The sequence below is a fragment of the Capra hircus genome, chromosome 14, assembly GCF_001704415.2.
Source record: "Capra hircus breed San Clemente chromosome 14, ASM170441v1, whole genome shotgun sequence".
Lineage (NCBI taxonomy): Eukaryota > Metazoa > Chordata > Mammalia > Artiodactyla > Bovidae > Capra > Capra hircus.
This window is the reverse complement of record NC_030821.1, coordinates 73,721,237-73,736,285: the sequence shown is the minus strand read 5'-3', so window position 1 is coordinate 73,736,285 and position 15,049 is coordinate 73,721,237. Positions and strand designations below refer to the sequence as shown.

General features: G+C 51.5%; 1 protein-coding gene across 1 annotated transcript in view; it reads right to left on the bottom strand.

The window, feature by feature from the left end:
* TG (thyroglobulin) overlaps window positions 1–15,049 on the bottom strand; it is a 230,691-nt gene that overhangs the window by 17,924 nt on the left and 197,718 nt on the right. The window contains exon 44 of the mRNA XM_018058585.1: window positions 2,507–2,688. Within this exon, the coding sequence (XP_017914074.1) occupies window positions 2,507–2,688 (182 nt within the window). The remainder of the gene's footprint in view (window positions 1–2,506; window positions 2,689–15,049) is intronic.

The following is a 15,049-nucleotide window of genomic DNA, read 5'->3' as shown; positions in this document are numbered from 1 at the left end:
GTGCTGGGTAAAGGTTTCTCCCAGGCAAGGGTCCCTGGGCTACCAGCCCCTCTGCACACACCCATAGAGAACACCCCTGCTCCTTGCACCCCCAGCTTTCCTCTTGCCCCAGCTGGGCCCCCTGCACAGTCCAGCCTGCTTCATGGATGGCCATGATCACACGCTGTGGTCCATATGACGCATCTCAGGGTTAAGAGACCCATGGGAGAAACATCTTCCCAGAACATCAATTTTTTTCCAAAAACTTGGGAACAAAACTTCTTATCTTCAAATAAATACAGTACACTGTGGAGCTGAACATAATCATGCATTTAAAAAGAAGATGGAGACCTCAAGGGTCTGGGGCCACCAGGCTTTGAATCCCAGCAGCATCTCTACGTCTCCTTGACACTCCACATCCTCAGCTGAGAAACGGGGCCCATGAGCCCGACACTGCAGAGATTCCAGTAAGTGATGGACTCATGGAAGTCCATCACTGAGGAGGGCTGCCTCCTCCGGAGGTGGAGACCAGCACCTCCAAGGCTCACAGGGAAGGTTCTCAGAGAGCACGTGGCTGGCAGGGTGAGGCTGGAAGTGCAGATGGAGGCAGCCCTCTTCAGCTCATGGGCCCCTGAGGAGCGGTGAGCAGGACAGGGGTGGGAGCAGACCTCCAGAGAGGCCCACCCTGGTAACACTGACGAGGACACTGGCCTGGAGGCCCACCCTGCTAACACTGTGACGAGGACACTGGCCTGGAGGCCCACCCTGGTAACACTGTGACGAGGACACTGGCCTGGAGGCCCACCCTGCTAACACTGTGACGAGGACACAGGGAGGCCCGTGGAGGTGTTGTCTCAGTCTGGCTGGGAGGGAAAGAGGGCTGGACCTGAGGGAGAACTGGAGTCCGCCTCATCAGTGAAGCCTTCCTGGGTTACCTGCCCTCCCTCAGACCTCTGCTCCTGCCCCCAGTTCATGGACTGCTCTCAAAGAGAGTTACAGGCTAAAGCTGGAACAGGAAGGAATATAGGTTTCTGAACTCTAGCCTGAGCTCTTTCCACAACGTGGATCTGAGCCAGGCCTGACGTGGCTGTGAGCGTCTCAGGGCCCAGGAGTTGGACATCTGTGAGCCCTTAGGGTCCATTCTGGGGCTGGGCCTCCAGGAACAGCTGCTGGCCATTTGGTTCAAAGGGTTCAAAGCTGAACTCTCCACTGGAGGGAAAATTAGAGCCTTCTTGGGCCCTGAGGTCCCCGGGGGTGGTACAAAGTTTTATTCGGAGCCAATGATGCTCTGACTAGAAACCGCAGACTTTTGGGTAGAGAGACCAAGCAGGGAAGAGGGTCTCAACACCCTTCAGTCCCGCTCATTCCATCACAGGCAAGTCCAGCAGGGGCCTCCGAGCCTCGACAGCGGCTCTGCTCCCAGGGACGGAGAGGGAGGGCCAGTGTGGATCTCCCTGGGGACAGGAAAGGAGCCACAGGATGCCGAAACCCCCTGACCAGGTTCTCCCCTCGTGGAGGGGGGCCTGCCAGGGAACCAGGACATGTCCAAGGGGACTCACAGGTGACTCGAGAGCTAGAGTCCCCGCTGTGGTCTCATCCCAGGGGCTCCACAGGCAGAGAGAAACAGAAGTTGGCTGTTTCTTGACTGATGAGAGAGAGGCACGGCCTGCGGATGGCAGAGGCTGCCGTGGGTGGGGGACCTGGGCTGACTTCCCCAGGGAAGGAAGCTGGAGGCAGTGACCTTGAGAAACAAGGCCCATAAACAGCAAGTGTAGAAACAGCATCCTGGGGAAGGAGTCACACGGCCTCAGGAGCCCTGTGTCCTCAATTCTAGGTGTGACATCAGGCACAAACCTTCCCCTGTCTAGGCCTGTGTTTCCTGTGCAAGGTGAATTCTGGCCACAAAGCAGAGTCACTTGAGGGACCCTAGAAATACATTTCATGGTTAGTCACTCCATCCTGTTGGACTCTTTGCGACCCCATGGACTACAGCCCACCAGGCTCCTCTATCCATGGGATTCTCCAGGCAAGAATGATGATGTGGGTTGCCATTTCATCCTCCAGGGGATCTTCCTGACCCAGGGATCGAACCCAGGTCTCCTGTACTGCAAGCAAATTTTTAACCATCTGAGAGATATATACCAGCGCTTATGAGGCCTGGGCTCTTGCCCCCCCTTAGAGTGCTCCCTACACGGTTCTCAAGGGTAGCCTAGGTCCAGACCACTGGATTGGAGGACAGGGCTGGATTGGGCTGTTCCCTTCTGCACCAAGCGCCCCCCTCCCTGGTTCTCCATCAGCACCAGCTGAGCTCAGCTTCTAAGCGCAGGGTGTATACAGCAGGCATAAGCACCACGGAGGGAAGGACGGGGTCACCCCTCGTGTCTCCCCGATGCGGGCAGGCAGCCCGCACTTTGGACTGAATGAAGGAGGCAGCGAAAAGCACCGGCACTGTGCCCCGGTTCTCCCCAAATGGCCTGAGCCTCCCCACGTCCGTGTGGAGGCAGACCTGTGCGCCCAGGGGGCTCACCGCGTGGCCTGCTCCAGGGCGCGGGAGAAGGAGGCGTAGTCGTCTGAGTCATGCTCCAGGGAGTAGTACCACGTAGCTGCAGCCTGCACACTGGCGTCCTCTGCCTCGCCACCCAGGGAGTTCTGCAGCGCCTGATAAAAGGCTGTTTTGCTACTGGTCCGGCCTTGACTTTCCTCAAATTGCTTGAAAAAGAAAAAGATACGGAAAACCCCCGATCAGATTCTGAAAGGCCTCAAGTCAGTGTCGTTCCAACACTTGGTTTAGAGTTTTCTCTCTGGAAAGCAGTGGCAGATGGTGTGATGCCCATGGGTGCTAGAGCCAGACTGCCTGGGTGCGAATCCCAGCGCTGCCTCCTCCCAGCTGTGTGGCCTTAAACAAGCACCTGTACCTCTCTGTGCCCCCTCTCCCAGCCTGAAAATGGACAGAGCGGAGCCTGCCCCAACCAACCCAGGCAGGGCTGCAAGGAAGAGTAAAAGCTGAATACACGTGAGGCACCGAAAAGGGTGCCGGCAACAAGCAAGCGCTCACTGAACGGCAGCCTTTGCTGCAGGCTGCTCTTGGGTCTCACGATGGGTGCTCAGCCATCTTGTCACGTGGTCTCATTAGGACAGCAGACTCCCGTCTCCTTCACTGACTCAAGCAGTCAACGTAAGGATGTTCTCTGTACACTCTTCTACTGATAAACCCACTTCCAGTCCAGGCCCAGCTGCTTGCCAGGCCTGGGAAACAGCCCTGAGCATGCTGTTCAGAGAGCCCTGATCAAGTTTCCCTGCTCTCGCGGGCCTCATGTTCTAGAGAGTGGAGGTGGAAAATAAGCAAATAGTTACGCCGTTCATCCGGGACAGGTGCTATGAAGAGAAGCAGGGCAGGGAGAGAGGGCGAGGGCAGGGCGATTTCACAGAGGATGGGCGGGGATGGGGAGGCGTCCCCGGGCACCTCTCTGGGGATGGGCGTCCAGTTGGAAATAAGTCTTTCCCCTTTCCTTTTTCCCTTCTTTCCTCTGTTCCTACCTTTCTTCCTTCCTCCCTCTTTCCCTCCCTCCCATCTTTTCTTTCTTTCTTGTTTCCTTTCTTCTCTCTTCTTTTCAAAATTTGTCTTTAAACTGCAGTATCACTGGTCTATAACGTTAGATAAGTTTGATGTGTACAACATTCTATTCCTACTTCTGCGACCGTGAGCTCACCACCAAAGGTTTAGTTTCCATCCCATCACATACGCTTGAGACAGTAAATGAAACTGAAGTCAATCCCTTTTACCCGTCTTGCCCTCTCCCCACCCTCCCGCTCTGATCACCGCTGCTCTGCCCCTGCTGTCTACGTGTTTGCTATTGCTTGGTTTGGTCAGTTGTTTGTTTCGCCTGCGAGTGAAGTCGAATGGTATTTGTCTTCCTCCTCTTCCTTCTCCCCTTCCTTACTTGTCCTGTCTGCCTGGGAGAGTCTGGGGAGGGCCATGTCTTCCCCCCAAGGACTCAGTTTCCTTATTTCTGAAGACAAGGGGTGGAGGGAGATGCAGCTCCCGCGTGTGAGGTCCAGGCCCCTTGGCCCTTGTACAGTCCTAGGGTGTGTGTTTACATATTTCTAGACTTTTATGTCAACACCAACATGTGCTTATCAGGACTTCCTGGCGTGTTTAGATTGTTTTCCTAAACATTCCCAAGCACACTGGACCTGTGATTAGAATTCAAGGAGTGGGTATGATCAGTAAGGAATCCCTGCTGTTTGAGACACAACCCACTGGGGTCACGGGCTGTGCTGTCTTCAGCCTGGCTCACCAAGAGCCTGGACCAGTGGGTGAATCGCTGACCAGAAGCACATCTGCTGGTGGTTACACATCAGCTTCAGGAGAGATGAAGAAAGGCGATAGGGAGAGGTGTGCAAAGACGGCTTAGTCTGAATTCTGTCTATAATGAGTTGTTTCTTGGAAAAAGATCTGAAGAAAATATGGCAAAAAATACTAATACCTGTTAAATCTGAATAGCAATGTGCTTACTGTATCAGTGTGTATTATATCAACATGGGCTTATTATACAATGCATATATTATCAAATGATCGTGATCTATAATAAAAAAGACATTGGATACATGCGGAATTCACACACACTCACACCGAAAGGCCTGTAGTAATGTTCACAAGTAACACTCATTCTAATTGTTGTTAACATCTATGATATATCTGATAGTTTTCATTGTATTGTATTGAATTGCATTCTAGTCCAGTCTAATCTAGTCTATTCAAAATGCTTGCCTGCAATCTAATTGACTTCGCAGTCTTCTAATAGTTTAGGGGGAAACCATCACGTTATTATCTGCCCTTTTCTGAGTTTTTGAAATATTTTATCTCCCAAATTATATTAGTCACCATTCAAATAACTCTGATTATTGCTAAACATTTAGCATGTGTATTTCACTGAAATATCAGTGAATCACCATGAGTTGGGCAGTTGCATAGAATCACTGACAAAATTTTAATATACAGGGCATAGCACAGCTCTGGGCACACGTGGTCAGTAGATATGAGTGGTTTTATTTTTTCCTTGTCCCAGATGCAGGCAGGGGTCCCTGGGTGCCTTCAGGATGCTTCACTGAATCCCCAGGGGCTATTCGTGATCTATTCTTGTTCCAGTACCACCGAGGAACCCCCGAACCACAGGACTCAGTGTGGTGCTTAGTAAGTGCTGGACAAAATGAATAGTGAGGAGCCTGACCTTCGTAGAGATAACACAGGAGAAGCTGCAAGTCCAAAGTCAAACCTCCTAGATTCAAATCCCCAAAGCTGGAAAGACCTGGATTTGGATGCCAGCTTTGCTAGGTACTAGATGCATCACGGGCAAGTTCCTGGACCTCTCTGCCTTTGTTTTCTTCTCTGTGCAATGGGCACAATAACATTACCTTCTTAATTAAACTGTCCTGAGGTTAAACATGCACACTGTTAGCATGATGCCTACTGCTGGATGCATGCAGACTCAACCCTGGGCCCAACTCAGCTGGCTCAGAGGAGCTCATGTTTTACAGGAAGACCTGATCCGTGCTGGTCCCCCTGGCTGTGGGTCCAGACCCTTGGAACTCCTCTTCTGAATCACTGCTGGAGAATGACTGACCTTGTCCTGGTGCTGCGGACACACAGCACAAAGAGGCCGCTTTTAGGAGCAGCACGCCATTAAGCCCTGGGCCTTACTAGAAGCACCTCGAACAACCTGAACAGTTCCACAGCTAGAATGCTGAAGGGCAGGGCCCAGTTTCTGCCGTCACGAGACTGCGATTCATTTCGCATTCTAACAGGACCTGAGTCACTCAGATGAGCCGGGACATGACAGTATCCGTGGTCACTGGTCTGGAGAGATGGCTGGAGTGTGGACCTGGGACCCGGGGGGGCGCCTGTGGATGCAAAGGGGCCTGATTTCAGCAAGACCCAGGTCTCTTCCTGCTTGGCACGGACAGAAGCACAGATGCCGTTGCTGGTTTAATTAAAGAGGCAGCGGGAGGGAGTGGGGCCACCACATGACTGCCAAGCCGGGGACCAGTAGCACAAGCTGTAATTACAGGCAGGACCTTCCTCAGAGGGGGGTTTGCTGGGCGTGGGCTCATTAAGGGCCATCAGGGATTGGCACAACTGAGCTACGTGGTTTTAAAGGGCTGCCCTGAATATGCCCCACAGAACAGTTAGAGGAGCCCTGGGGAACATTTAGAGACTGCAGAGGGGTCCAGAGTCACCTTGCATGCTGGTGGCCTAGGGAACTGAATGTGGGGTTCAGACCTGGCTCTGTGTGCGGCCTCAGAAGATTCATTGCCCTTCAGTGTCCCCAGCTCCACAAAGCCCCAGCCATGAGCCTAGGAGCCCCTGGTTCTCCCCTCCTTGAAGTTATGCAAAATGGTTGTGACGTTGTAAGCTGAAGGAGAGGGAGACCCGGAGCGGCATCTCCAAAGGCAAGCAGGTGCATGCTGAAAGAAGGAGTGAATGGACAAACGTCCCCAGAATTTTCTAGAGCTCCAGGGTACCTGGAGACACAAATCTTCCTTCATTTAATGGGCATACGTTAGAGAGCTACTGTGGCCAGCAGCTGAGGGGTTTGAAATGAACAGGACACAGACCTTCCCACAGAACAGCCTGGTAAAGTCGAAGAGGTAACTAACTTGTCAACGAATGAAGTGGTCGTGGAAATTGTCAAGGGTTGGTGTCCAGCGAAGATGGGAATTAAGCAGAAAGAGGGTGGGTTTGGGAAGCACATGATCGCTTCCTTACTCTCTCCTCAGCCTACCTCATCACTCAGGCCTTCCCCTCACCCCCCTGAGACAGCCCTTATCAAGGGCCCCCGGGACTTACATCTTGTCAGGTCCAGGGGTCAGATCTCTGCCCTCATCTCACACCACTTCCAATGACGTTCTACCCTTGACCTCAGCTTCCTTTCATAAACACGTTCTTTTCTTGGCTTTCTGTGATATCAAGATTTCTTGGTTTTCTTCCAGATCTGTATCTATGGCTCTGAACTCGCTCCTGAACTCCCAGCTCACCCACCCAACTGCCGATCCTACACATATCCGCAGTCTGGGCCTGTCTTGCCTCTACCGTGTCTTTAACCCTAACTTAACGCACCAGCTTGCCCCCTGGACTTCGCAGTGGACCTCAGTCTGGTCTCTCAGTCCTTTGTTAGCTTTCCACAGTCAGTTTTCCATAGAGCTGCCAGAATGCTCTTCAAATTCACTGATCAGGAGTATCACTTTCTAGCTTAGACTTTCTGATGATGGCCCCCTGCAAGTAGAATCAAGTCACTGTTCAGGTGGCTTAACAGATCTGCTTTCCGCTCTTACTGCCCCCTCCATCACCCACGGGGTTTAACAGCATCTGGCCTTCTCGTTCCCCAAACCAGCCCTGCCCCGGGGTCTTTGCACCAGCTCCTCGACTGGCTCCACTCACGGCAGGCTCTTCTCACCACTCAGGACCAGAAGTCCCCTCCCCGACCTCCCTGCAAAGTGCTTTCCCCCACTGCTTCCTTTCCTCTCTTACTACTGTTACAGCTTTCTTCAGAGCACATTCCATGATCTGAAACCCCTATTTCCTTTGTTTACACACCATTGCCACTGTCCTTTCCCTGGAACATAAACTCTAGGAGCCAGGAGCCTGATCTCTTTGGTGGGGGCTGGAGGCGGGGGGTTACAACGTTCCCCAGAGCCATGAGGTGAGCCCTCAGAGAGTTTGTGTTGACCCCTCCTGCCCTGACTACTGGGTGTGGAAGTGACCAGACCAAAGGCTGACTTCACCTTCCAGCAGGCCTCTTGCCAGGCCCCGTCATAATTGGAGAGGCCATGATAAAATGTTCAATTTTTTTTTCAAATCAGAAGAAAAAATAAACAATAATAATGAGCATATCCTAGTGAATCCAGGGACTCCCCTGGCAGTCTGTGGGTTAAGAATTCCACCTTCCAATGCAGCGGGTACATGTTCATCCCTGGCTGGGGAGCTTGGATCCCACACAACCCAGGGCCAAAAATCCAAAACATAAGGCAGAATCAATATTGCAACAAATTCAATAAAGACTTAAAAAATGGTCTGCATCAGAAAATCTTAAAAAAAAAATAATGAATACAGCCTGGCTTACATTCATCTTTTACTGGCACAGTCAGAAAATATTTTTACTGTTTTAGGGGAATGAGTCAAACCCGTTGATCCCTGGTTTTCTCTTCACAGAGCACAGGGGATACTGAGACTAGGGACATGGGTGAGTGACGATGCTGAGGGTCGGGTGGTTACAGCACCAGCGTGGAGGGGTCTCAGTACAGCTCCCATGGATGGGTGCTGTCACCTTTGCCTAGAAGTCCTTAAAAAATAGGACTAAAACTACCCTACGACCCAGTAATCCTACTACTGGGCATATATTGAGAAAACCATAATTCAGAAAGACACACGTAACACAATATTAATAGCAGCACTATTGACAATAGCCAGGGCATGGAAGGAACCTAGACGTCCATCGACAGATGAATGGATAAAGAGACTGTGGCATATATACACAATGGAATATTACTCAGCCGTAAAAAGGAACAACGTTGAGCCAACTGAACTGAGGTGGATGAACTTAGAGCCTGCTCTACAGAGTGAAGTAAGTCAGAAAGAGAAAAACAAATACCATACAGTAACGCACACCTATGGAATCTAAGAGAATGGCGCTGATGAACCTATCTGCAGGGCAAGAACAGAGATGCAGACACAGAGATGCAGGCGTAGATACGTGGACACAGCGAGGAAACGAGAGGGTGGGGTGAACCGAGAGAGCAGCACGGTGGTGGTTTAGCCACTAAGTCGTGTCCGACCCTTGTGACCCCATGGACTGTAGCCTGCCAGTCTCCCCTGTCCATGGGATTCTCCAGGGAAGACTACTGGATAGGGTTGCCGTTTCTGTCTCCAGAGTAGCATAGAAATATATGCACTACCATATGTAAAATATCCAGCTAGTGGGCAGTTGCTGCATAGCACAGGGAACTCAGCTCAGTGCTCTGTAATGACCTAGAGGGGTGGGAGGGAGGCTCAGGAGAGAGGGGATATACATATACATATACACACACACAAATAGCTGATTCATGTTGCTGTGTGGCAGAAAGCAACACAACATTGTAAAGCAATTATCCTCCAATTAAAAATAAATTTTAAAAGAAAAAAAAAAAAAACAGACGTTCTCACTTCACTACAGGGTTGGTTGCCCTGTGCCCATTCAAAGACTAAAGAGATGCTAGCTCTCAGACTGGTTCAGCTGCCTGCATGGCATGGCTAAAGCAAGGAATCCCAATCTGTTTTTTTGATTCTGGGTCCTGGCTTTCCAGAGGGCCCCAGGATGTCTAGGGTCGGTACCCTCGCATCTCTTCATCCAAAAGGGCTGGGGATTCAGTGCAGCAGTCCCCCTCTCTCTCCACAGGAAATCCATGTGCTCCCTGAGACTCTGGCACGCCCCTCTGCTGTAATCTGTCACCAAAGGCTTGGTTTTCCCAGGCTGGGGCTCATGCCAGCTCCTGGGGCTGCCAGGTGCCACTTTCCAACTTTCAGATGGGCTGCCCTCCCCCTCCCCACTCCCTGCAGGGCCTCCACCCCACCTGCTCCTGGATGAGGCCAACTCCCGGCCAAGCTCAGGGGCAACGCGGAGGGGGCCGACTGCGGCTTTTTTTCTCGCCTTCCTTGGAGATGCTCGTGCTTAGAGGGGAAGGCAGAGCATCGCCTCTTGGAACAAATCTGCTTTTGATCATGCAAATTAATGCCCGGTTAATGTAGGCAGACTGTCAATTTCACCAGTTAGAGAGAGAGAGAGAGAGAGAAAAGAGGGAAAAATCCCCACTACGGTGACTGACGAAGAATTTCAACGGAAAGCTGCTACTTCAGAAAATAAGATCGTTCTCTGTGAACAGAGCCATCCCAGGCATCTCAGGGAGCGCCGATGCACCACGGGTACATGGTTAACTCTGCTGGTGTCATCAAGGCTCCTTGGGTGGGCCATAGGCGGCCTGGGTTGCTGGGGGCTGAGGGTCTTCACGTGGACTCGCTGGAAGCCCTACCCACCCTCTTTGGGCTGAGGGAATTTACTGGGTCTCCGCTGCTGTGATAGACGGGTGAGTCCGGGGGCTCCTTTGGGGTGGGAGGGACGTCTATCTTCCTCTCTATCCCTGGGAAGCTGGATGGTGTGTGTTTGGGCTTGGGCTCTGGATGGTACTGATGCAAGGGTGGAATGAGAGGCAAGCATGTGTATGTATCTGGCACAATTTGGAAAACTGGCGCAGGTCAGGCGAGGTGATTCGGTGATCATCCGCTCTTTGTATTCCTGCCTCCTCAGGATAATTCTCTAGACTAGGGACAATAGCTTTGAAATTGATTGTCATAGCACAGTTAAAGAATCACGGGAAAAGCTAATATTTATTGAGCACATGCTACTTATTGCCTGTATTTTTTTCTTTCAACATCTTCATGGGGATATGTACTGATAATCTCCCGATTTTGCAGATAGGGAAACTGAGGCTCAGGCTCTAGTGAGCTCAGATTCTCCTGATTACAATCCGTGGACACCCAGGACACTCTCGCGCTCTGTTGACAGACAGCTCGGGGGACGGGGTACTGGCCAGCTCCGCCTTCACTGGGCCACTTCTGTTTTCGGTGCTACTGCGGGTCCAATGACCCCTTCTTCCCCAACTGCGCGGAGGTCCTGCAGTAGGTGTCTGTCTCTCCAAACAGTATATCAAACTGCCTTTTAATGATTTACCTTTGCTCATTTTCTATTTTGTTCCTTGACTGTGAGCTCCTCGAGGGCAGGAATTTAATTTGTATTTATGTCCCAGACACCTAGCACAGTGTTGGAGGCAGAGTAAGTGACCTTGTTAAGCGTCACATGACTAATTGAACAGGTCTCTGTGCTGGGAAAACATGCTTGAGACTCTGTTCCAGTGGATCTGTCCTGCTTCTCAGCACAGACAGGGTGGGAGAGGCGGGGCAGATACGGATGGAGGGAGGACTGGGGAGAAGGAACTGCTTGGATGAAGGTCCTTGGGGATATGCCACCCGGGGCTTCTCCCTGACTAACGGCAGCTGGACTCAAGTGCTACAGAGCCCTCCAGGGGAATGGAGAAACCCACAGCCCAACCCTGAATGCAGGTCACGAGCAGGCTGAGACAAGGCAGCGTAACCTGGAGGGCAAGCGGGCGCAGGGTTGTTGGAAATAAAAGAGGAACTTCAACACCACATCCAGAGGGCAGCTGGTAGCATGGTTCCCACTTGGGTGTCCACGCTGGTCCACGGCAGCCCTGGGTTCTGAGGACTCCTCTGGGCTATGACCTGTCTGTAGGGTGCAGACGGTGCTAGTGCATTTCTACCCCCCAGTTTCCTAGAGTTGAATACAGAAAGCAGCCCCAACTGGAGCCAGAGAACCTGCAGTGGAGGCTCGGCTTTGCAGATGACTAGTTAGGTGACCCGTCGTACGTGCACGTTTAGTCGCTCAGTGGTGTCTGACTCTTTGTTACCCCATGGACTTTAGCTCACCAGGCTCCTCTGTCCATGAGATTCTCCAGGCAAGAACACTGGACTGGGTTGCCATTTTCCCCGCCAAGGGATCTTCCCAGCCCAGGGATTGCACCCAGGTCTTCTGCACTGCAGGTGGACTCTTTACCATCTGAGCCACCAGGGAAGCCCCTAGGTGACCTTAGGACAATATCAATGCTCTCAAAACATATTTCTTCCTCAGTACAATGGTGTTAAATGTTGATTCATGAGTATGGACCTCATAGCGTTATGGCTGACATAAAAGAAGAGTGCGGGAGGAATTGCAAAGCCCTTTGCATTGAGTGGCCCTGATTCTACCTGAGTTCCTGTCCGTGTGAGCACCCAGCACGTGGTCACTGGTGGACAGCAAGCTCATGAAGGGAAGGCTCGCTTTTCCCAGAAGGCTGGGATAGAAATAGAGTGCCTTTGGAGTTGGACAGACTTGGATTTGAATTCTGACTTCTCTCTGAACTGGTTTCTCATTAAAAAATTAGTGATAATAATCCCTGATCGATAAGGTTGGTTGGGGATGAATTATTGGTTTTGGTCAACCCAATATTTCCTTGAAGACTCCTAAGTCAAATCCATAATTTTATTCTTTCAAACTAATAAGGATTCATTGAGCACTTACTGTGTATCAGTCACTTTTATAGGCACCAGAAATAGAGCAGAAAGCAAAACAGATAAAGTCTCTGAGCTCAGGGCGACTTATATGTGCTCACATTCTAGTGGAGGAAGAAATATAATAGACAGATAGATGACATTCAGCGGTACAAGTGCTGAGGATGGAGAGCAGGATAAGGGAGAGAGAGAATGCTGGGGGTGCAGTGCCCTCTCCACCAGAGTGGTCCAGCAAGTTCTTTCTGAAGAAACAGGCCCTGAAGGAGGTGAGGCAGTGATTTACCTGGAGAAGAACACCCTAGCTGGTCTAGCGGTTAAGAACCCACCTTCGAGGGTTCGATCTCGGGTCAGGGACTTAAGGTCCCACATGCCAATGAGCCACACCTAGAGAAGCCTGTGCCTGCAAAAAGGAACCAGCACAGCCAAAGAACATTCTAGAAGGGGGAATGGAAAGTGCCGAGATCCTGAGGTGGGAGTGTGCTCAGCAGATCTGAGGACCGCCACAGGGACCAGTTGGGCTGAAGCACAGTGAGCAAGAGCGGAGCGGCAGGAGATGAGGTCAAAGACCGTATCAGATAGTGGTCGTGATGGACTGGGGCTTTTCCCCTGTGTGAGTTGAGGCCACTGGAGGACTCTGAGGAGTGAAGGGCTCTGACTTATCCCGTGAAGGGATTTGGTCGTGATGGACTGGGGCTTTTCCCCTGTGTGAACTGAGGCTACTGGAGGACTCTGAGGAGTGAAGGGCTCTGACTTATCCTGTGAAGGGATTACTCCAGCCATGGTGGTTCTTATACCTCATAAGAGGCAAAACCAGAAGCTGGACGATGGTTGGGGGCCATTATAAAAATCCTGGAGAAAGATGGTGCCATGGGTCAGGGTGAAGGCAGAAGTGGTGGGGTCAGGGCTGGAAATGTTCTGAAGACAGAGCCGCACAGACATGCGGATGGAAAGCTGGGAGCAAGAAAGAGAGGTTTGGAGCCTGCACCTGCAGAAGCAGGAGTTGTTGTTTATTACGATGGTGAAGACAGTGGAGGACAAGCTGGTTGGGGATGGGGGAGGGCATCAGTGGAATGAGCAGTTCTTTTGGCTGTGTTAAGAGTGAAAAGCGATGAGACCGCTAAGTGAGGATGCCAAGTAGACCCTGGGCTAAGCCAGTCTAGGGTTCAAGGGAAAAGCCCGAGTGGGAGATAGAGTTGGGCTGGAGGCACAGTCAGTCCAAGAGATGCAAGCATGTAGACATGATGGCTCTGCAAGTGTGCATTTGGCTCCAAGCCTGACTGTTACCGCATCCTTCTTCCTCCCAATTTTCCAGTCAGCCCCTGGGTGAGCTCCCAGGGGGACATAGTCTCCCAAGATCCTGCCAATGGCTGCACTAGTGCCTGTTCACAGGAGGACAAACACAGAAGGGAAGTAAGACGGGGACAGTCTAACCAGAACACAGGCGCTAAGGGAGCACTGGCTGGGGCCGGGTTTGGATGCAAGCAGAGACCGGAACAGAGCCGGGCGCTACTCCACCCTGACCTCCCGGCCAGTTCCCTGATCTGGAGCCTGGCCCCCTACCCGCCTCCTGATGTAGGCAGACAGCTCTCATCAGCAGACACCATCCTTCTTTGCAAGTGGACCAAGGAAACAGCTCCTTGAAAGCCTCTAAGGGAAATTCAAGGAGAAGAATGGAAACACATTGCTGGGGAGGGTTCCCAGTCCTCTGGATCTGGGCTCCCTGCTATGGGGGCTCTGAGAGTCAGGGCAGAGCTGGCAAAATCCCAAGATGCTGCCGGGAGAGGAAAGACCAAGGCAGCCGCAGACCATCCTCTTACACTGGGCTGTCATCACCCCCAAAATATAAACCTGAGCTGCCCTACAGTCAACCCCAGCACCAGGTCCATCAGCTGGGGATCAACGTGTCCACACTGCTATATTTTAAATGGACAACCAACAAGGACCCACTGTAGAGCGCAGGGAACTCTGCTCAACATCCCGCGGCAGCCAGGATGGGAGGGGAGTTTCAGGGAGAATGGATATGTATGTATATGTATGACTGAGTCCCTTCGCTGTCCACCTGAAACTCTCACAACATTGTTAATCTGTTATTCTCCAGTATAAAATAAAAAGCTTACAAATTAATAAATAAAAGCTCCCCTCCCCCAGTTCCAGTGGACGGACGGCTTCTCCACCAGGAGTTGGGGGTGTCTGGGAATTTGCTGCCGGGGTCTGCTTCCCCCCACCTGTCTAGGATGCTCCCTAGGCCCCCAGGGATGCAGTCCTTCCCCTCTCTCTAAGGCTGGAGATGGGCTAGGATGCACTGTCGGCGCATGGTCCAAAGACTTAGAGGTTTCAGGATAGAATATCTTCTGCACAAAGCTTCCCGTGTCCTCCCCTGCCGGGTCATGTGAAATGAGGAACTGCACAGAAGGGAATCCAGGGCCGACGTGCACGTCTTTCCAACCTGCCCGTGCTGTAGGGCATTGTCTCCCACATGGAGTATGCAGAGCATGCAGCAAGAAAGCACATTCATTTCTTCCTCATGCTTTAAAACATTCTGGGTTTTTTTGTGAATCTTTATAACAGTTAGTATAGGACTATGCATGTATATTATTTATACTTGAATAACTAAGCTCACTACTTTTTAACTGATGACGGACTTGATCAAAAGTAATCTGAAGAGCCACTGCTTTAAAGAAAAGCCCAGGGCTAGTGGTGGAGAGCGGCCTTGTTCCAGCATTTCCTCAGTGAAACCGTCAGTCTGGTTCATAACCAAGTTGCAGACCCTCGAAATAAAGGGCTGAGACATAGATGGGTGCTTGGCAGAAAAATGTAGAGATGGATCAGAGGCAAAATTCCTTCTCCACGGCTGTGAGTCAACCGATGGAAGCTGATAGTGACTAAGCTTTGCTGTATGCCACCTCCCAATACACA